Source organism: Monopterus albus, unplaced genomic scaffold, assembly GCF_001952655.1.
Source record: "Monopterus albus unplaced genomic scaffold, M_albus_1.0 scaffold87.1, whole genome shotgun sequence".
In the NCBI taxonomy this organism is placed as follows: Eukaryota; Metazoa; Chordata; class Actinopteri; order Synbranchiformes; family Synbranchidae; genus Monopterus; species Monopterus albus.
This window is the reverse complement of record NW_018127967.1, coordinates 1033525-1057408: the sequence shown is the minus strand read 5'-3', so window position 1 is coordinate 1057408 and position 23884 is coordinate 1033525. Positions and strand designations below refer to the sequence as shown.

General features: G+C 41.9%; 1 protein-coding gene across 4 annotated transcripts in view; it reads right to left on the bottom strand.

Annotated features, from left to right (window-relative positions):
- The window catches only part of zswim8 (zinc finger, SWIM-type containing 8), a 51396-nt gene extending 34395 nt beyond the window's left edge, over window positions 1–17001 (bottom strand). For 2 of the 4 annotated variants that reach the window (XM_020607543.1, XM_020607544.1), the window contains exons 1-2: window positions 15071–16999; window positions 2665–2818 (exon numbers count right to left, since the gene is read on the bottom strand). In XM_020607543.1, the coding sequence (XP_020463199.1) occupies window positions 2665–2818; window positions 15071–15248 (332 nt within the window). In that variant the 5' untranslated portion in view covers window positions 15249–16999. Of the gene's footprint in view, window positions 1–2664; window positions 2819–15070 lie in introns of all 4 variants that reach the window. The other 2 variants (XM_020607541.1, XM_020607542.1) reach the window with 2 other exon arrangements.
- Between the last annotated feature and the right edge of the window lie 6883 nt (window positions 17002–23884).

Here is a 23884-nt window from a genome sequence, read left to right as displayed (position 1 = left end):
GAAACAGATGCCCGAGCCACCTCAGCTGGTTCCTCTCGATGTGGAGGAGCAGCGGTTCTACTCTGAGCTCCTCCCAGGTGACCGAGCTCCCCCCCATTTTTAATTGTATCATGATTAAATCAAAGCGGACACATGATATCCTGCATGAACTTGTATAAAGAAAAAAAACAAAAAAACATTGTCCCATCTCTACTGTATGGACATGGCTGTTCTCTTAAGCCATGTTTAGAAGAGTGGTTTTCAAACTGTTTTAGACTACAGCATCCCTTCAAAGGAAATTTTTGATTGTTTTGATTGCCACCCAACCCCCAATACAATAGCATTTACTCATATTCTATTATATTAGGCCCAAGCAATCCCTGGTAGGCTAGTGGTTAAGGCGGCGGGAGCGCTGCGCCCCGGGTTCGAATCAGGGTTGCGTCAGGAAGGGCATCCAGCGTAAAACACGTGCCAAATGTCAACATGCGAGTCATCAGTGTGACTATTCGCTGTGGTGACCCCTAAACGGGGGAAAAGCTGAAAGTGACTTTCTTATACTATATTAGGCCCATTCTCATTTGCAACAGGTGCTAGGCAAATTTATAAATAAATGTTTGAACTTAAAGAGCCCATGGCATGCTTTTCCTTGTTTCCTGACTTATATACAATGTTACAAAGATAAATTCATTTAAAAGGGACTGAAAGCTCAAAAACCGAGGTGTATGTTCTAGTACCTCTATCGACAAGCAACTCGCTTTATACACGTCTTGTGAACTCCTCCCCCCCAACTATGTAAAGTCTTAAACAACAGTTTACAGATTTCCTTAAATGATCATATTCTCCAGCCAGGTGCACGTTCCTGTGAGCTTGCCTGACATTTACTGGTGCCACTCTATCTGTGACATTCTAATTTTCCTTCCTGCTGCTGCACTGTGACCAGAGAACGTGGAGAAAAATATGCGTGAATGGAGCGACTGGAAACCTACAAGCAGCCAGCCAATGAAGAATCCTTGGGTGATAAATGATCAGCTGATCAACACTGGATTCCCAGAGCACAGTACCTGTTTGTTTTGACTGCTTGAGGACAACGTGTCTTTTGCATGTGATGCATTGCAGGTTGGCAAGAAGATTCTAACAATCCATGATTTTATTGTCGCTGCCTGTTGAAATTAATTTCACTGCTTAAGGACTGTATGTGGTCACCTGTAACGCGAGGGATTTGAGGGGGAAGGCACAGCGGCCACTGGCTAGATTTACCGACCTTGGAGCTACTTGAAAGGGAATGACGTTTCCACTACTCGGTGGGACTTAAGAGTAAGTTTAAAAAACACCACATATGTTGCGTGTCTGTTAACATGTTGTTTCTGTAGAGAACTGTTCTAAGGCTGGAGAAGTTACTATGTCTGCATTATGCCAATATGGTGTTTCTCAATTACCCACTTTGTTTAAAGTGTTACACATCTCTTTTCATTGGTACATACAGGTGCAGCTCAATAAATTAGAATATCGTGGAAAAGTCCATTTATTTCAAAAGAGGACTTTGGACCACTGGGCAACAGTCCAGTTCTTCTTCTTCTTAGCCCAGCTAAGACACCTCTGACGTTGTCTGTGGTTCAGGAGTGGCTTGACAAGAGGAATACGACAACTGTAGCCAAATTCCTTGACATGGCGGTGTGTGGTGGCCCTTGATGCCCTGACCCCAGCTGCAGTCCATTCCTTGTGAAGTTCACCCAAATTCTTGAATGAATTTTGCTTGACAAGCCTCTCACGGCTTGGATACAGCTCTCTGTGAACAGCCAGCTTCTTTGGCAATGAATGTTTGTGGTTTACCCTCCTGGTGAAGGGTGTCGATGATTGTCTCCTGGACAACTGTCAGATCAGCAGTCTTCCCCATGATTGTGTAGCCTAGTGAACCAAACTGAGTGACCATTTTGAAGGCTCAGGACTTGCAGGTGTTTTGAGTTGACTAGCTGAGTGGCATGTCACCATATTCTAATTTATTGAGATAGTGATTTGGTGGGTTTTTGTTAAATGTGAGCAAAATCATCACAATTAAAAGACCCAACGGCTTAAACTACTTCAGTCTGTGTGTACTGAATGTATATAATATACGAGTTGAGTTGAATTACTGAAATAAATGGACTTTTCCACAATATTCTAATTTGAGCTGTACCTGTATACGGTTGTTTATCTATCTATGGAAGAGAAATTCAAATTAATTGATGCTGTTGCGGTTCGTCATGCTGTGCACTTTCATATTCTGGCTTGAACATGTCTGGTTGGATCTGAGGTATTGTCATTGTTGAAAATTTAGCTTATTTGTTTAAGTTTTTTGTTTATTTTGTTTGTGTTGTCATAGCTTCCTGACCAGCAACAGGAGTTGTGCATGTTCATGAACTATCCTCCCATTTTTAGGAAGAGGCTCTCTGTAATTATTTCAGAATGATGAAACCAGACTATTTGGAGTTATGAGGGGTGCCAAACTAATCCAGAGGTACCCAAGAATAAATGTTAAATGGCTGGAAAGGAACAAAATGAGCTGCCATAGGAACTTTAAAAAGAGCTCTCTTCTGCTAGTAAATTGGGAAAACAAAGCTTGCAGAGTACTAGTTTACTCACTTGTCAACACTTAACAAGACTGTCATTGGCATATCAGAGGTAAACAAAGGTCATCGCTGCTCTCACCTGATGTCCTCTTCATTTTCAGGGAAGCTCCAGTATGCAATGCGAAGCTGAAGCTGTTCTGGGACAGGGGGGTAGACCTTCTCCACCACTTCAAACGGGATGTGGAACGCTACTTGCTTTGCTGACAGCTCCACCAGAGGAATAACCTGACCATCTGAGGAAGATCACAGGACAGAAACAGATGAGAGAAAAACATACTATACTTTTTTCCTTCACTCTAGTGTCACATTATGGAAAGCTGCAGGTTGAATGACCTTTATCTGTGACACCACTGAACAGAGTGGGGCGGGTGCATTTAGAAATGTGTTCACTAGCACCTGTAACCATATCCCACAGTGATGTCACCATGTACTAGAGTACTTCTACATCACAACATCCAGTTAAAGGTTAAACAGTTGGATGTCAGCAAAGACTAGATTTACAGCCACAGCAAGAAATGTCTAGAGAGCAGATTCTTTCTATTTTGGACACTACAGGTGCCATCGACAGGCAAACAACTGCTCCCTCAAGGAGAGCTTGCTATTAAACCTTATACATGCTCCTGAAGAAAGGCAGTAGGTGCTGAGGAGTCAGCTAATCATTAATTGGTAGAGCATCATGCTGCTGACAGTGTAGCTTTGGTTCCACCATACTGTATTTTAGATAGTGTGTGATTTTCAGGCCCATGAGGATTGGGTCTGACTGTACTTGGGTTCCTGTTGAATCTGGTATGAGATAGGGCTGAATTTGACCTTTTGACCCACTCTGAAACTCAAACTGTGATCTGTTTCATATTTGGTCCAAAGGCCTGGTAGAAGAGCCGATTAGATTATAATGACCCTCAGTCTTCTCTCCTTTTGCACCACCATGGGGACAGAAAATGGTGGGCGGCATGTAAGTGGAAACAATACAATGACAGACCAAATGGTTGCATTCCTACACCAATCCTACATCTTGAAAAGCTGGTAGCGGAGGTGATCTAATGTACAATCACAATCTGCAACAAAAATAGAAAACAGGCCTTTCAGTGACAAATTTCACCACCATCCCCGTTTGTCACAAAATGGCAATATCTGGCTTGACAAACTAGTCCCATGCTAGCAGGGCTCCAAGAACAGTAAAATCAGGGTGTTGTTTGGTTTTGCTACTACTTTAAAATACTGCTCATACAAAAACTATGAAGAAATCAAATTAAACTGTGTGTCTAACTACAAGGGATGAACAATTAATTATCAAAATGAATCACAATATAAAGTGCCATTAAAATGTGTTATCTGCTACAGATTCTAAACAATCTAAGTGGCATCCCTGCAGGCTTCAAATGCACACACTCTACCCGCCTCCGCAGGCCTCATGTGAATCCTGCAGAGTAAATGAGTGAGAGGGGATGAAGAGAGACACACCAATAAATTTCACTGTAGCAAAACCATACGTGGGTGAGCAGAACAGTAGGTCAGTCTTCTGGACCTATTTTGATTTTAGACCAGAGGATGCACTGACATCGCCTAGCTTAGGATGATAATCACCTTTATTTGGCCAAGTATATTACAGACACAATGAATTTGTTTCCAGTACAGAACCGAGGCAGCCAACTGCGGCGTCAACTCGCACCGATGGCTCTAACCATCAGGGACAACTTGGGGGTTCAGTGTCTTGCCCAAGGACACTGACACGTGGACTGCAGGCACCAAGATTCGAACCTCCGACCCTTGCGTTGGGAGATGACTGCTCTACCCACTGAACTACAGTCACCCCCAAAAGCTAGTGACCATATGAGGCAACGGCCCAAATTCCTTCCAACGTGTTTAAACAAACAAACAAAAAAAAAAGGCCACCTATCCTTGATAATACTAGATTGTCCAATATGATAAATAAACCGCTCTGTCTCATATTGGATCAATACAGGATACAATATGTCATTAATGCTTTATAGTTTATTGGTCATAGTGCTGAAAACATCACAATACTAAGTAAAACTAAACCAGTTTAGAAAAGTTGTGAGATCAGAGGATAAAGACAGGCTCTATCATCTTTACATACGTGGAGTAGCACAGCCTGCTGGCAGTCCCCCTCACCTCCGTCTCCCTCCACTAACTGCAATCCCATAGCTCTGTCACCCAGGTGCTGTTAGCAGCAGTAACTGTTGTTGACTCACTTTACATGAACAACACAGTTTAAAAAGTGTAAAGGTGTGGCAGAGAAAAGAGGTTTAATTAAATTAAAGTAATTGTTCAGTGCATCTAGCAGCAGTAACTGTGCAGACCACAGAGGATTCAGGACCACAGCTCCCAGTAAGTCCAGTACAAACACCAGTCAAGTTTTAGCCAAAAGCATAAGATGCATTCAGAGAAAGCTCACCTGAGTTTGCTTAGCAGGGTGATGTTGTACAGATAAGTATTCTGCTCTGCTTTCATCAGGAATTCTAATACATAAATTAAAGTACTCAAAGTTTGTGATGAGCTCAGATCTACAGAATTTTATGAGTGCTCTGCATTTCCTGCTATACTGTTTGAATTCTAACCTCACACTCTAGCCAAATAACCAGTTAGAGAAAGTGAAAAATAGAAATGCTATTTAAAACAAAGCAAACTGAATAGCAGTAAACCTAACCCTCAGCACCACCAATGCATGTAAAGATGTTTTGGTTTGTCAGTCAGTGAGTCAAGCTATAGTTTGACATGATGCACACACACACACACACACACACGTTAAAAAACGGGCTCAGTTCATTTTATCAGTTACCTCTTGATGGAAATGTGTAGCTTAAATGATGCCCTCCATTCTCTAGACTTGGCAAAATAAGCGCACAATTATTATGAATACACACTCAAATGTGCCAAAAGTAGGATAAACATTATTCATGTTAGATGAAGTTTTGACCTATATCAAGCTGTGCCATCATAATTTTGCTGGGCCCCATGATAAGAACACCATTCTTTAGCCCCACCCTACTCTGCCTTTGACCTGATCTAGCATGCTTTCAATCTTCACCCAGGCAGAGAGTAAATACGCAGTGTCTCAAGCAAGCCAGCCTTATATCTATATTGTATCTGCTTAGGCCAAGCTGCTGTGGCTTGCCCTACTGGCTTTAGTGGCAGCTTTATCTGAACGCCACAGCCTGCACTGTAGTCCAGCTGCTATCCCTACTTATCTAGCTCCATCAGACTTACTTGTAGTTACTAGTTGTATCATAAAAATACCACTCTCTGACCTAGTGTACCTTTAAAACATTCCTGAATGTTGTTATACCTAGGAACTTGGTGGCAAAAATGTTGTAGCACTGCCATATAATTTGTCCTGTGTGAACTGAAAAATCATCATGTTAATGTGCACGTATATTACGGTAAAGTAAATCTTGTCCATCCCTTCTTTCATCACAGTACTGAGACAGCTCTCAATGTGTCTAGAAACTACTTCAGGGATAGTCTTGGAGCTAATCCTACTGAATTCAAGTGCTCACTTTGATATACATACGTTATACAAAGTAAAAAAAACTCTACTGGACACTCACAATTCTACAATGAAAGATGGGGGGGCAAATATCTCTCTAGTGTCAGAGACAAAACACTAAGGCCAGGTTCAATGACCACAAATTAGCAATTAAAAAAGAAATTAAGAAAATCAAGGCAACCAAAATAAAAAAAAAGTTGTCACTGTTCAATAGGGGAGGTCAGAGAGAGGCACACTTCTTATTACAATGTAAGACATTTAATGAATTAAGGAAAACTTATTTTGAGAAGTTTTCAAAGAGGCTGGTAACATCTCAAGCTTAAAAATACTCCTTTTAACAAGAAGGTTTTGTGAAATTTAAATATGATTCAAATAAAAAAAGTTTTTCATCTACCTAGTTGTGACGAGTTCAGAGGGAATTACCCATTACTCTATATTTATTTTACAAATAAAACTTTGCTACTTAAAGTTAACAGTACTGCCTGTCATAACCTAAAGAATCACTACTGGGCTCACCAGCCACATCCATCTCTGTCCTTCTCGTTTAACAGGCTACAGTGATCTTTGATTTTAGCTTGTTCATAACAATTAGCTCTTAGCTAAGCAAGCTTCCTATGGTTAACAAACTGGTGGTGCAGGACAGACTGCAGGAAGAACTGAAACAATCACTTCTCTGCACGTTTATGCTTGTTTAGTGGGTGTTTTGGTAGATTACTCTTAGTGACATTTTACTCACGCAGGTTTTAGTGCATACAGTAACAAGCTTAGGTGTAGTGAATGCAAGTAACAAGTTTCACTGCCAAAACATGCTTGCACTGGATTTACAACACAAGACAAAACTAGAGCATCACTGCAAAATGCAGTGTGGCACAGTAATTGTTTTATCCTGATTACTTTGTTTTCATAATCATTGGAGGTCAAAATTGAAAAAAAATGTACATAATCCTAATGTTTTATGTACTGCTCAGATATTCAAATATTTATAATTTGTATTGTAATGCTTTGGAAACATTGTTGAAACTTTCATCAACGAGTCCTCCAACCTATATGACCCATATGGTTGTTTATCCTATGGGTGCAATGAGGGGGAAGAGACAATCACCAGAAATAGCACCAGCAAGACTTTTGTCATCATAGAAACTGTGAAACATACTGTTACAATTATGAAACAACTATGGTTTCATTACATTTTTTCACAAAAGTTACTTGATTAGGTTTAGGAACAAAACTACTTGAAAAGCACCAGGGGTGTGACGAGATCTCATGATATTAAAATGTGATTTCTCGTCGAGGCAAAAGATGTCTCGCGATATCAGCATGTAACAGAACCAGAGCAGCAGCCAGTGTGACTGAGTATGACTGTACGTTCACATTAGTCCAGCAAAAACGCAACACCCTGCTGTATTTTAACATGGGGCTGCGTTGGTCGGAGGGGTGAGGGGTTGCAGGGGGAGTGTTTTTGGCATGATATGGCAACATTGTGACGAGTTGACATGAGTGGTTTCATTCACATTTCCACCCCGTGAGTTTCTGTTGTGTTTTGGTTAGCCATGCTGCTAACGTAGCTTACTCTAGTTTAGCACCTATTCTACCACCAGTGTCAGCATTGATAAACAGCACCGTTTAACATCCAGTACTAATGAAAATGCATGGCTTGTTTTTATGGCGCATTAACTTTGACCCAAATTCGAATAGCAGTGAATGCTAATGCTAACAAGCTAAACAAAAGAGTCTTCTTTTCATTGGCGTCCACATCCCGACTGTCCCCCATATGTGAATGGTCAGCTCAGTGCCTTTTTGCTGTCCAATGTGATGCAGTGGAGTGGAGATAATATAGTAGGTCACATATAGCTTCAGTTAGAAGCTCATGCACAGTTCTAAGGTCTGAAGAGACTCCTGTAAAATCACAGAGAGAAACCAGTCAGCTGAGTTTGTAGCAAAAGCTTTTGCAGTAGTTGAATATTGTCCTGTCTTTTACTACATATGATCATTCATACTCAGAAAGTAGAACTGAAGTGACATTCTTTACAAGACAATTAGTTAAAACATTTCAAAATGCACCTGCATTGTTTTGCATTTTGTGACTTTCAGTCAAATAAAAGACTATTTTTCCAGTCAGATATCTCATCACTGAAGATTTTGTAAAAAGTGTTAATATCATGCATTGTCTCATCTCATGAGCCAAGTGTATCTCACACCACTAAAAAACAAACATCACACTCTGGATTCAAGCCCTGCTTGCCTGGGGAAAGTCCTGTGCCATATGTACATAACCACCCACCCCAGGGTCTTAATGTGGACTTTCTGGTTCTACTACATCGCTACTTCTTTGCTTGTGTCATAATGACTAGTAACACATAATATGACTTGATCACTAAAGGTCACCAAACAATAACATGCAACTGTTGGTTGTAATAACCTGCCGGCACAAACTACATATAGAGTTGTTTATTTATTTATTTTTAAAGAGAACAACACCCTCATTGAAATTGAGAGGGGGGAAAGTAGTAGGTCCAGCAAATTAGACCAAGTGAAGGAGGAGACGGTGTTCATACAGACGTTAAAACTGGGGTAAATGCAGCCAAACTCTCACTTAAGTCACTTAAAACAAAGACAAGTTTAGTTACAGCCTGCACAGACTTTACATCATTGATGGTTCAAGTTCTAGTACGACATAATTCCACATCCACTACTCATTTGCAATATGCTAATTTTATTGTATTTATTAATCAAGTTTAGTCATATATGTAAGCCTATAATGAATGCAAATTTATTTACACCACTACAACCTTACTCTGTGCAAACACAGATGGGATTTGTGACAGTTGCAAATAGCATGACCTTGATAAATCCAGCAGAATGCATACTCATCCTGTTAGCATGTATCCTCCTGTTGGGTTTCTCCCTTATATGCACATACAATGAGGAATGAGAAACACACTGCAGGCAGTCACACAAATCACACACAAACTGCACCTCTAGACTGCTGCAACTATTTGATACATTCAGCACATGTCTAGGGCAGAATGTGTCACATCTGTAGCTGAAAAACAGACACAGCCTTGGTCAATTTGGCTCTGAGTGTGCTGACAGACAATACTGAGTGGCAGAAAGATTTTTGTAGTTACTTTTGGATTCTATCAATGGACTCTTTCAAGAGGTTGAGGAGGATAAACTTTATGGAACTGCAAGCAAAGCTAATGCAGTGCTGCCACTTTTTTCAAGAAATAATTTTCCGGCACATTTTCAAAAGACATAAGGCTGTGATGTTAAGTTACATGCTAACGGAGCTTATTGCAAAGTAGATGAAACCTCACATGGTAGTCACATGGACACCCATCCTCCACAAGTGCAAAAAAATGGCAGGTGTCATGCTAGGCCCACATGCCAGAAATGAGCTCTCTTCAATAACACCAAGGGGAGTAAAACATCTGGAAGCACCAACAGGCACGTCTCATTAGCTTTTAAGTAGGTAAACAATATTTACGATAGCAAATATTTTAATGCTGATTTAAATTTAAGCGCCATTTAAAACATTTTCTTTTCAACTCCGTGTCAGCCAGTTTTCATTCTCCATGCATCTTGTTTGTTTACAATTTTAGACTAAAGTTTTCTTTTTCCAACTAAGTGCATACTCCTCTCTGTTGATATGTAGTGTTTATATGCAAATTAGTTTTTATTCCCAGTGCATGTCTTCTTAATTTGGTCTGTAAAGAGGGATGACATCTTGATGCTTCCTTCTCGTGCCAAATCTACCCCCCCCGTCTCACTCGCTCATTTTATTTGCCCTAAGTAAATAAAACTAAATGTTTATAGAGTGACAAGGCTGATAACTTGTGGCATAGAGGATATTTTCCATGGACATGAACACAGGTGTGCCTTAAGATTTTGGCTTGTGCTTTGGTGTGCCTTGGGCACAAAAAGTTTGAAAACCACTGGTGTATAAAGTGACAGGGTCGTGAGGAGCATGAATGACAGTTATGCTGTGCAGACTTTATTCTTAAAATGAAGCTGATGTTTCGGCACAAGTGTGCATTCTTCAGAGTGTAGAATACAAAACTGGTATCATCAAACAACCAGGGCAACCGGATCTTTAAATATGATAAGACCAGAACGGTGTACAACTAAAATAACCAATTATTAACTTCAGGTTTAGTAAAAACCCTTTCCTGGAACTTTCAATCACACCTGACAGTTGCTCAGTAAATGGAGTTTGTTCAGACTTGAACTTGTTTTTTTCCAACATTTTTACTGTTTGAAGATTTCAGCCTTAATAAAATCAGTATATGACACACAAGTGATTCAGGAAATGCCATTAACTTCATTTCCATTGGCTTTTTACACACAGTTACAAAGCAGCACATTTTCAAGCCTACACCTACCACTGTCTTATTACTAATTTGGCTGCCACTACTGCTACATTTCTACCATATATGATTTCTGCTATTTTTTCTATTAACTTCATTTCCATTGGCTTTTTACACACAGTAGAGAAACAGTGAAAAGTGACACAATACAATGATTTCCTCTTATAAAATTGTTCAAGGATGAAAAGTAAACTACTAAATTTTAGGAGTGCCTCTAAAATACTATCAGTCTTTGGAAATTAGTAGATCTACTATAAAACTGCAGCCTGTAAAACCTGTGTCAAATCACATACAAATCCAAGTAATCTGCTGTGGTGACCCCAAAATGACAGGGAGCATCCAAAAGAGGCACAGCAACGACAACGTAAAACTGCAGCCTGACTAATTTCCATCACCAGACACCTTAACTCCATCCCTGCAAAAATAAACAAATAAATAAAATAAATCAATTTAAAATGGAAGAAGAATTCACATTCCAATATTAGTATGTAGGCCTAGTAAGATGCTGGTAAAGTCAGACTGTCTAATGCTAAAGAGCTAAAACCTGAAGAGAGAGAGGGGTGGCTGGGTAGTAACACAGCTCATGCTGCCAGCCTACAAACAGCTTGTTGTCCACCAATCAACTCCCAGGACAGAGGGAAGCCACTACAACAGTTGTCCCTTTATAGCTGGCCTGAGAAGAGCTGATTTCACTGGATCACTAGCTCACTTACCGTCTTCCTCATTTCCTCCCTGTGTTTATTTCTTCTCACAGGGTGCACACCATAAGTAGCCTCTACTGAGGCACACCTGTGGTCTGCCAAATGGGACATGATGGAAAAAAAAAAAAAAAAAAAAAAAAAAAAAAAAAATATCTAATAGATTAAGTATTGGTACCAGTCGACAAAGCCATCTCCAGTTGATGAGTAATTGCTAACTGGTCTATTTTCTTTTGGTCTTCAAGTTAAAATAAATGAACTAAACACTAACAATTACAACCTCAAGTAGCTCTGGCTATGCCATGCTGTCTTTAGCTCCTTTTACACTGCCAATTCAAGGTGGGATTATTGTGCCAATTTTCCACCACACCATTCTCCAAGTCACCGTGGGTGTTCAGAGTAGAAACACCTTGGAGAAGGGAAATGAGCGTATTCAGCATATCCAACCTGCAGTAAAACACAGCAAATACAAAATACACACACTTCAAAAAGAACTATGCAGTCAGCAGGACAGACTTTCTACTGTTCCTATTACTTGTTGCATCAGTTTATAGTAGGAGACTAGATTTTCACTTTTAGTTGGAGGTTGGTAAAAAAAAAAAAGCCTAGCAATAAGTTTAAGCTTCTCCCATCAGTTAATAATAATCACTTTTATTGGCCAAGTAAGTTACACACACAAGGAATTTGTTTCCGGTACAGAACCGAGGCAGCCATCTGCAGCATCAACTCAACCGATGGCTCTAACTATTGGGGGAAACTTGGGGGTTCAGTGTCTTGCCCAAGGACACTGACGTGTGGACTGCAGGCACCAAGATTCGAACCTCCGACCCTCTGGTTGGGAGACGTCTGCTCTACCCACTGTGCTTGTTGTTACTGTGCGTTTGAAGTCTGGCAGCTTGCACTGTTTACAATACCTCTTATTTATGATTCCTCATTGAAATGTTTTCCCCGTGCACTTTTGTTAGCTTCCTGTTCAGATGGATGCATATCGCAGAAACAGTTGGTAAACAGCTGTGCACTGCACTTGAACAGAGATGGGTAAACAAACTGGGCTCACATAACATTAGGCAAAACCAGCCATACTGTTATGTCAGTCTTTTCTCTTGTAAAAGTAGACCACAATGTTTGAAAACACTTCTAATAAAATACAAATCTCACCTTTATGTGACTTGTCCTAGTGGGTGGTGTTGTCCTTTTTTTCTCATTCTGCAATTTGCTAAATAGATCCAAAGTACATCCATGCATCCATTGAAGTGACAAAAAATAAAATAAAACAAAAACAAAGGCTCAACTAGAGAGTGTAAGTCGACTGACAAGTCTCACGACTAATGACTCTACTATTTGTGGGCGGCCCTAATATTCAGCACCTTTGGAAATATTTGGATCTATTCAAATTAAACTGTGTAGGCTCAAACTACGTTTTCCTGCATAGCACGTATAATGACTGACTGAAAACTGATTGAAAATCTCCTATTACTAAAATGTCCTGTTTTCATCAGTTGGCAGAACAGTTCTGTCTTGTCCAAGACTGTACTCATCCTCTAAAAAAGATGGAGCTACGCTGACAACTTGGCACTACTGTTGTGTCTTCTAATAAAGAAACTATTTGATTACACCTCAGCCGTTTTCCAACATGCATTCCTTTCCATTATTCTGACAGCATCTGAACATGTAAGCTTTATGTCTAAATAAGCACCAGGGTCACTTTTCTGTAAGAATCACAACAACAACCTCACACAAGTCTGAACCGCATGCAGTCACACTAACAGATAGGCACATACATCTCATGCATGGTCATCTTATGACCATCATTCATGTGCATGGCAAATTTCACACCCTCTCCATTACCATCATGGATATATCTGAATGAAGCTGTCAGAAACACTGACATAAAAGTGACCTCTGTCTGAACGAGAGAAAGCCATCACTTGAGTGATGAAGCCAGCAATGTTATATATCCTGTGTCTGAAAAGGGCTTTTGCTGTGACACAGCTGAAGGCAAGCCATTTGCATTACACATCAAAATCTGGAATCATTACGCAGGTGAACATAAACAGTGTTTTGGGAAAATTGTGAAGAGTTTACACCAGCCTTTCAAACTAAAATAAATTACTTTCAAATTAAGTCAAATTATTGTGACTGAGCTTTTATTCTAACAGCAGAATGAAAGTCTGCATGTAAAACATGCTGACAGAACTCAGAGTGCCTAAGGCTTAGACTTCACAATATTATAGGGAAAACCCAACAAATGCTCCTTAAGCAGACATTCACTCATTGGTTTACGGGTAAAACGGGGACTGTGGTGAAAATGTCACATTTCTGCAAGTTTGAGTTCTGCTTGTTCAACAGCTATTTGACAAACTGCTCATACAGTTTCTGTTACTGGAGGAGCACAGCCCCTTGAGATCAACACAGAGATAAATACAGTGAAGCAAAGTAGGATGGCCTGTGTAAACTTTTGGGGTTATGCCCTGTGATGGCAAAGGGAAGCATGTGACGTACCGCTCATTAGATTCCGACAGTGGAAACGCAGCTATAATGTGCAGCTGGAACACTTGCATCATCGCCAGCAGACTGCTGTGCTCTGAACGAGATGGAGCTGCCTGCTAATATAGCTAGTCTGGTCAGTTAAGGAGCACTCAACCATAGACATACATATACTGTACAGTATGTCAATGCCCACAACTCCTAGAACATCAGAACAGATTCTAAATTGGCATTATCTGGACATCCACACCACATATTCTCAGTCTAAGTTGTTACTTAATAAAATGACTTAATACAATCCTACGGGTATAAATGATAACAGGTTTGAGTCAAACCTCTGCCATTAGGTTCTTACCCGGCTGTCGCTGCACAGAGTAGATCTTTCCACACCTCTGGGCTGTGGCCTCGCTGAGCTCCTTCATACCCTGTCAAGCACAGCGGGGTGTACTGAAGGGCAGCACTGGGTTTCCATTCACAATGAATGGGCAGCTGTCTTTGGCCCAGGGATTTGTCTTCTTATGTGCACAGAGTGCTCAGCATTGCAGTCATGAACACTGCCCACATGGGGGCTCACATAAGAGTCAAGAAGCCTTTGCAGCACTCACAATGGTTAATAATCTTTAAAAATGTTCCTGTATCCAAACTTATGATAAAGATTAGCACCAAAATCTAGTGGCCCATATCCTACCTCTCCAAAACATTTCGTCCAAATCTGTTCATTGCTTTTTGAGTTATGCTGTTAACAAACACACAAACCAAAAGCCCCAGCAAAAACATGACCCCCACCCTTGGTGGAGGTAATAATGACACTAGTACTTGTTGGGATTCCTGTAACACAGGACTTCATGCTTACTGGTGGGTGCAGTTAACAAGAACACACAGGGGTCTCTGGAGAATAACTCCACAGAAGTGCATAAGGTTGCTGTGAAGCATCAAAACACAAACAAACAAACACACACACACACACACACACAGTATGCTCTGTGACACTGACTGGTTAGGAAACACACCAACCTTTAGCCAATGGGTTCCACATTGCTGGACAATTCTATAACTTTATAAGCCACAATGATCAAAATACACTGTGCAAATGTTTTTCCAAAAGGTCCTGAGACTGTGAATGGAGTTGTAGTTTGAGTAATTTGTATTTTAAAAAAAGCACCCCTACTTTAATCCCCAAAAGGTTCAGTGACTGTCAGTCTTGGTTTAAAACATATACATGGTGATAAACCGTGATCTATACTTTAAAATAACCAATATATTTTATAATACATCATATATAATACATTTTCCAGCAATAGGTAATAGGGCTAATGCCCTTTAGCCCTGCTGTAATTAGCTCCCAAGCTTATTGTGGAAATACATGGACTAATTCACAGTAGTCCGAATGAATGGAACTGTATGTGTTTACGTGTGTCCTCCAACCTTTAATCTTGACAGTAGGAGAGTTGGGTCCGGCTGACTGCTTTCTCCATCCCCTCCAATTCTGACAGAGACTCTCGGCCTCTGAGATGAAGGAGCACAGAGAGTCTTCCTCGAACCGGTCCGAGTCTTCGAATGAGAACCTCTCTCCATCCTCCCACTCGGCGAACATCAGTTCCATTACATCCACGTCTTTGCGGCTTCGGAGTCCAGAGGATTGCTTCTTGAGGCCACGGCCTCTCTTCTGTTTAAAAATCTAATGGAAATCCGGGGAACAGTGTGCAACTCTCGAGGAGAATCGAGAGTCGAGAAACAAGAGTCTCAAGACTGGGGGAGGGGAGGCCACTAGCAACCAAAACACAGCTGAGAGGCTTACCGCTGGGCCCTCAAACACAGCTACACAATACCAGCTCTGACAAGGCGGTGCTTTCCTTTGGATAGGCTGTAGGATAATATACACAGCTAAAGTACAAATACAGCCTTTAGTCTATGTAACATCTGTTTTACACGTGTTTCTTATAAACACAGATCAAACTACAAGTTCTCTAGATCGATGTAACAATCTACTCTATGCTGTCCGGCTGACTTTGGCTCCCTTTGCAGCCCCTAACTTTGAACAGGCGCTCCACTCGTCTATTTGACTGTATAGCTGCCCACTGCTGCCGCTGAGAGGCCAAACTCACCAACTAATTATTGTCACTATACAAACTACACTGTCAAAGAGACGAAGGGTACAGAATGTAACAGTGAGCATTTACACTCACAATGCAGCTAGGAACGCGAGCAACCCATATATAACATTGCCATAAGGACTGCTCTGCGTAGCGATGTGATTAATTTAATCTATAGGAAGTTATGAAGTTTTCTTTCATCTCGACGTCCTACTCTTTTCAGCCAATCAGATGGGCTACACCGAATATCTAGATTATCTATTGTAGCATCACACGAATCCCAGAAGTGTTTAATCTCTCACAGCAACATTTTTTTAAACAAAGAAATACCAAACACTTAGCGTTATTACCAAATGTCTCCATTGTCTTGCCTTTAGCGTGCGAGTTGCAATGTTATTATGCTGAGCTTCTAATGCAAATAACATTTAGCCGACGTTAGCTGAACGGCTAACCGTGCTAATAACTGCAGACCGAGCTAACACAAACAGCCGTCATTTGCTACAGCCAACAATAACGAGGTCAAGTTTGGATTTAAACACGACGACAGGCGTGTGTACACTTCGGTTTACCTCCCTCTTCTATCTTGTGCTCCTACTACCTTGGGCTAGCTAACGTTATATGTATTAGCACTAGAAAGCTAACTCCAATCGGCTAACTTCAGCTATCTTAAATAACGGTTTGTTTACATTTACTGGTGATGCTAACGTTACACACTCTCCGTACGCCAAGAGCTACATGCTTACTTATATCGCTTATCTCCTGGACTTTAGCATTTTCCCATGTTACACGGCGTTCATATTTCGATATTAACCCCCAGTCCTAGCTCAGTGTTTTCCGTTCTTTGTATTATTAACCTTACAACATTGGGTTTAAGGTTAAACGCTGATATAGCGTTAGTCCTCCGTCAACTCTGAAGCAGAATTTGTATTAACGAGTCCCTCAGAAATCTTCCTTTGCAACTGACATAGGCGTTCCTGGCGTATTTCAATCGTCCGTGCCTCCAAATGTCACCCGGATCCCTAAACGCTTTCCCGTGTTCCCCTTGTCCAGGCTCCGAGTGTATTAATCTGCCGGGGGAAGATGGCTCAGCTCTCTCACGGCTCCTCCTCCATCAGCTGATCCCAGTTTCCGGCTGCCAAAGCTACAGTGGCAGCACTTCAAATGCTTTTCAGCTCAAGGAAAATACTGTAGTCAGGCAAAGTGTTAGCCAACCCAAAAATACCCAAGCATACTGTCACATGAACTCAATGATCGTTAAAACAAAGATTTCTGAAACACCAGATTAATGTGAACCAAGTGTTGAACACGTTTCCGTTGTGAAGCTTTCAACACGGCGACATCTACTGGCCAACGCCGTGATGTTCCATTTGTATGGGTGAAGTCTACTTGATGGATGGATGGATAGATGGATAGATAGATAGATAGATACAGACATGAGACATCCTTTCTTCTGATCCTTCATCTAAAGCACCCAATCACCAACTGATTTTCAATAAATGGGCGTCTGTCAGATTTTCCTCAATAGTCTTACATTTAAAACATTTATGTTTGGTTGATGCTATAAATATATGGACAGGGCTCAATACACAAAATAGCTTTCCCAATTTTAACTGTTTTATTCATTTAGAGTTGTCACAGTTATAATCATGTCATTCACGGGCAGTATGGTGGCGCGGTGGTTAGCGCTGTTGCATCACAGCGAGAAGGTTACGGGTTCGGGGCCTTTCTGTGCAAAGGTTGCATGTTCTCCCCGGGAACAGATACAATATCTGTAAGACTGAATTCATTTACTTGTTTATATGTAGATAAACATTCCAAACATTTGTATGTAATTGCACTGAAACAGTATTTTATACAAATCAACTTTCTTTAAAAACAACAACAACAGTTTATTGGTTTATGAACATGCAGATAAGACAGACACATATTACACACAGAGCCAAATACAACATTGGCAACAACAAAACTAAAAACACACAAACAAAAACAGAGCATACCAAAATCATTTACTAGACAAACCATAGCATAGTTGCTATACAGAGCACAATACTGTGATGGGTTCATAAATACTCATAAATGAGAAAGGTCTGTCAGGCTGTCGAATTTTCCCTGGGGAATTAATGATGCACATACCTGAGCTTCTCTGGTTTAAAGAGCCCATGGCATACTCATTTCCAGCCATTTGATGTTTAATCAGGGGTATCTCTACATTAGCTTTGCACTCATCATAAGGTCAAAGCTCAAAGTGTTTATTTGTCATATGCACAGTCAGGAAACGTGTTTCTCTGTACAATGAAATTCTTACTTTGCCGTCCACATGAATGCCACAAAATACATAAGAATATAATAAGAGAATGTATGCTGCATGGGAGCAGCATGTGCAGCAGTCAACAGTCAATGTGCAATTATGCATGTGCAAACTGAGAATGTAAACAGTACAGGTCGACAGTACATCACGTATTTCCTGGTAATAAACTCCTCAATTGTTTAGGAGTCTGATGGCAGAGAGAAAGAAAGAGTTTTTCAATCTAGAGGTCCTGCATTTCATACTTCTGAACCTCCGGCCAGAGGGTAGGGTGGTGAACAGTCTGTGCAGGGGGTGGGTGAGATCTTTGAGGATGGAGGCAGCTTTCCAATGCACCCTGTGGTGGTAGATGCTCTGCAGAGAGGGCAGTGGAGTCCTGGTGATCTTCTCCACAGTCTTTACCACTCTCTGTTGGCACTTGCGGTCCATAGCAGTAGTGCTGCCATACCAGACAGTGATGCAGCTGGTCAAGATGCTCTCAATGATGCAGCTGTAGAAGTTGCTGAGGATCCTAGGCGACATGCCAAACCTCCTCAGCCTCCTCAGGAAGTACATCCGCTGCCGTCATAACTCCAAATAGTCTAATTATCTCAGAAATATAAAACCAAAGAACCTTTTCCTAAAAATGAGAGGATAGTTCATGAATGTGTACAACTCCTGTTGCCACTATTGTTGCAAGTGGACAGCAGGACAAACTGCAATGGCATAAATTAATTTGAATTTCAACTCCATAGACAGTTAAACAACGGTATATGTACCAATAAAAAAAGATGTGTAACACTCTAAACTTCTTCTTCTTTCGGCTGTTCCCGTTAGGGGTCCCCACAGCGAATCATCTGTTTCCATCTAACTCTATCCTCAGCATCCTCTACTCTCACACCAATTAACTCCATGTCCTCTTTTAGCACATCCATATATCTCCTCTTTGGCCTTCCTCTTGACCTCTTGCCTGGCAGCTCCATCTCCAACATCCTTCTACAAATATAACCACTATCCCTCTTCTGCACATGTCCAAACCATCTCAATCTGGCCTCTCTGACCTTGTCCCCAAAACAGCCGACCTCAGCTGTCCCTTTGATGTGCTCATTCCTAATCTTGTCCATCCTGGTCACTCCTAAAGAGAACCTCAACATCCTCATCTCTGCTACCTCCATCTCCAAATGTCGCCTTCTCCCTTCCAAGGCCTACTCCAGTTTTGAGTTACAAACCTTTATTGTAACACTTTGCTGTCCTATTTTATGTGCAGTCATATATCGTCCTCCTAAATCCAAGGATTTTATAAACAAATTCGGGGAACTCTTAGCAGCGCTTATTCCACAGTCTGACAGTTTGCTGATTTGTGGAGATTTTAACATTCACGTCATCTCCCTCTCTGACCAGCTGGTGAATGATTTTAACTCATTGTTGGACTCCTTTGATCTTACCCAGTCAGTACTATTCCCCACTCATCAATGTGGGGGCACACTGGACCTCGTCATCTCACGAGGCCTGTCTGTCTGCATTGGGGATGTATCAAAGTCGGCCATCTCTGACCACTCCTTCATCCATTTTGAAGTCCTGGCACCGTCAAGTGCATCCCGACCCATGGCCCTACGCCAGTGCTGCAGGATTATTACTCCCTTAACGGCTCCCAACTTTGCTGCTGCTTTCTTGCCCTCCGATTTTTACTCAGCAGAAGCTCGTAACCCTACTACGTGTCCCGACATCTTTCTCTCTTCGTTTGACTCTACGTGCTCTCGGATTTTGAATTCCATCGCTTCCTTTAGAGGGATGAGAGCTAGAAATACTCCTGACGCATGGTTAAATGACACTACCCGTGCCTTGCGGAGACGCTGTAGACAGGCGGAGCGTAAAAAGAGGAAGGATGGCCTGCACGTTTCTCTGGACATTTTAAGGGACAGCCTGGTCTCTTATCAGAAAGCTGTAAAAGATGCTAAAACCCAATATTTATCTAATATTATTTTGAAAAACAGTCACTGTCCCAGAGTTCTTTTCAATACCATCAATTTGGTTATTAATCCTATTGCTGCTCTGGCCACTGAGGCGTCGGTTCAAACCTGTAATGAGTTTCAGAATTACTTCATTGACAAAGTTTGGGATATTAGACAAAGTATCTCCAAGTATTCATTTTCCGTAGCATCTGTTTCTCATGTATTGTATACTCTGGAAACCTTCATTCCAATCTCTCTGCCTCAACTTAAAAAATGTGTGTTGCAGTTAAAGTCCGCTTCCTCCCCCCTGGATCCTGTCCCAGCCTGGATAATTAAGGAGGTTATTGACACTATTGGTCCCTCTCTGGTCACTTTTATAAATTGCTGCCTAAGGCTGGGCATGGTCCCCACCGCCCTTAAGCATGTTATAGTGAGCCTCAAGAAGCCTAACATTGATCCCTCTCTTCCGTCTAATTTTTGCATTCTGTATTTCCAATTTCCCTTTTGCCTTTTCTATCTAAGATTATGGGAAAAAAATCGTCCTTACCCAGTTGCAGTCCTATCTAGATCGTCTGGATGTTGTTGATAAGTTTCAGTCAGGCTTTAGGCCTCATCACAGCACTGAATCGGCACTACTGAAGGTCCATAATGATATTACTATGGCCCTTGATGCCAAGCGCCCCGTAATTCTAGGTCTTCTAGATTTATCGGCAGCCTTTGACACCGTTGACCATGCAGTTTTGCTCTCCCCGTTGGAACACCGTGTTGGCCTGAGAGGCACGGTTCTAAAGTGGTTTACTTCTTTCCTGACCAATAGGACCTTTTCTGTTCATGATTGGCGATTTCTCCTCCACCATAGCCGCCTCACCTCAGGCGTTCCTCAAGGCTCGATTCTGGCCCCGCTACCTTTTTCTCTATATATGTAAACACTTGGTTCAATCATATCAAGGCATAATGTTCATTTTCATTTTGATGCGGATGACATTCAGATCTATGTGCCGCTGATACTAGATGATTCTAAGGCACTTACCCCACTGCATAATTGTATCCGTGATGTTAAACTGTGGCTATCACAGAATTTCCTACACTTAAATGAGAGTAAGATGGAGTACATGATCTTTAGCCCCGATTCAGCTGCTGTTGTATCCAGTCTAGGTGTTTCAGCATTAGCACCTTCATTCACTGATACCGTGAAAAATCTTGGAGTGATATTTGACAGTGGCTTTAATTTTGATAAGCAGATCAGATCCGTGGTTAAAACCAACTTTTTTCACCTGAGACTCTTAATAAAGGTGAAGCCCTTCTCATCGCGCCCAGATTTAGGTCATTAAATCAAACCGGCAGTCGCTGTGTCTTCCCCCACACAACCACATACAGTCCCAAAGTGATGAAATTAATTCCAACAGGTAGTGTAGCACTGACAATAATATCATGGATCCGTTAATTCGGCAGACACACTGGCCTTAATCAGTCAAAACAAACAGGTACTGCGCTCCAGGGCAATCCAGCGTTGATGAGCTGATCATTCACCACTATGGGGGTCTGCTTATAGGTTAGACCCGGTCAGGTAAAGCAGCGAGTCCCTGCACAGGAACATTCCTGGACATGCAGTAACCTCAGGTCCTGTATTTTTCTTCACATCCTCTGGTCAAAGTGCAGCAGCAGGAGGGAAAATATATCCACAAAACCGTGTGGAGCTGAAAAATTCCGCTTTTACAATGGCACGGTGGATGTTTTTTTTCTTTTAAATACGCTTTATTGAAAATGAAAATAACAAACAACATTTTGCCAATATGGTGGGGGTACCGGTGGATATCAGACAGCCTCACAGGAACATGCAGCTGCCTGGAGATCATGGCCATTCAAGGAAATCCTTAAACTATCATGTAATACTTAATTTTGTTAGCAAGAGTTTGTGAGATGTGTATTAATGTTGCTTCTGCATAGAAATACTAGAACATATGTACACCAATTTTTTTTTTAGCTTTTGATCACGTCTAAGATGATCAAGAAGGTGCAGGAGTTTAAGTATTTGGGGTCAACAGTCCAGAGTGATGGGGAGTGTAGGAAAGAAGTGAAGAGGCGAGTGCAGGCAGGTTGGAGTGGGTGGAGAAAGGTGTCAGGAGCATTGTGTGACAGAAGAGTGTCAGCAAGAATCAAAGGAAAGGTGTACAAGACAGTAGTGAGACCAGCTATGCTGTATGGGTTAGAGACTGTAGCAGTGAGGAAAAGACAAGAGGCAGAGATGAGGATGTTGAGGTTCTCTTTAGGAGTGACCAGGATGGACAGGATTAGGAATGAGCACATCAGAGGGACAGCTCAGGTCGGCTGTTTTGGGGACAAGGTCGGAGAGGCCAGATTGAGATGGTTTGGACATGTGCAGAAGAGGGATAGTGGTTATATTGGTAGAAGGATGGTGGAGATGGAGCTGCCAGGCAAGAGGTCAAGAGGAAGGCCAAAGAGGAGATATATGGATGTGCTAAAAGAGGACATGAAGTTAATTGGGGTGAGAGTAGAGGATGCCGAGGATAGAGTTAGGTGGAAACAAATGATTCGCTGTGGCGACCCCTAACGGGAACAGCCGAAAGAAGAAGAAGAAGAAGAAGAATCACATCTAAGATGATAATTCACCATTGTAATATTGTAGATACTGTAAGTCAAAAAACAAGGAAAAGCACCATGAGCTCTTTAAGGTGCTGCATCACTTCACTTAAGTGAGCAGGGGGCTGTAGGCATTTCCAAGCTTCAACTTCCTAAATGCTATAAGTACATATTTGGTTCCAGTTCTGCAAATATTTTTGTTTCAAATATACATGGGCCTATCTAATGAAAGAGTCTGCAAAATGGACAGTTAGGTATAGAAGATATTATGGGCTGAGGGAGCTAAGGAAAACAAAGGTTGTACAATTACTGTATGAAAGGAAAGGAAGAAAATCTTGATCTAACACATATGGACCTGATGAAATCTGAACAAGTACATCTTTGGTTAACTGAATTTAATATGTAACTGCTCTAATATAGGGAAAGTTCTGTTAATAAAGAACTACTAGTTCATGGAATGTCACCTCGCTGGTGGGGGAAGGAGCCTGAGCTTGTGCAGGAGGTTGAGAGGTACCGGCTAGATATAGTCGGGCTCACCTCCATGCACAGCTCGGGCTCTGGAACCTTACTCCTTGAGAGAGGCTGGACTCTCTACTACTCTGGAGTTGCCCGCGGTGAGAGGCGGCGGGCTGGTGTGGGCTTGCTCATAGCTCCCCAGCTTAGCCGCCATGTGTTGGAGTTTACCCCGGTGAACGAGAGGGTCGCTTCCCTGCGCCTGCGGGTCGGGGATAGGTCTCTCACTGCCGTTTGTGCCTACGGGCCGAATGGCAGTGTGGAGTACCCGGCCTTCTTGGAGTCCCTGGGAGGGGTGCTGGAAAAGGCCCCGACTGGGGACTCTGTTGTTCTACTGGGGGACTTCAACGCCCACGTGGGCAGCGACAGTGACACCTGGAGGGGCGTGATTGGGAGGAACGGCCCCCCCGATCTGAACCCGAGTGGTGTTTTGTTATTGGACTTCTGTGCTAGTCACAGTTTGTCCATAATGAACACCATGTTCAAGCATAAGGGTGTCCATCAGTGCACATGGCACCAGGACACCCTAGGCCGGAGGTCGATGATCGACTTTGTGGTTGTTTCATCTGACCTCCAGCCGTATGTCTTGGACACTCGAGTGAAGAGAGGGCGGAGCTGTCAACTGATCACCACCTGGTGGTGAGCTGGATCCGATGGCGGGGGAGGAAGCTGGACAGACTCGGCAGACCCAAACGTATTGTGAGGGTCTGTTGGGAACGTTTAGCAGAATCCCCTGTCAGAGAACTTCAACTCCCACCTCCGGCAGAGCTTTGACCAGATCCCGGGGGAGGCTGGA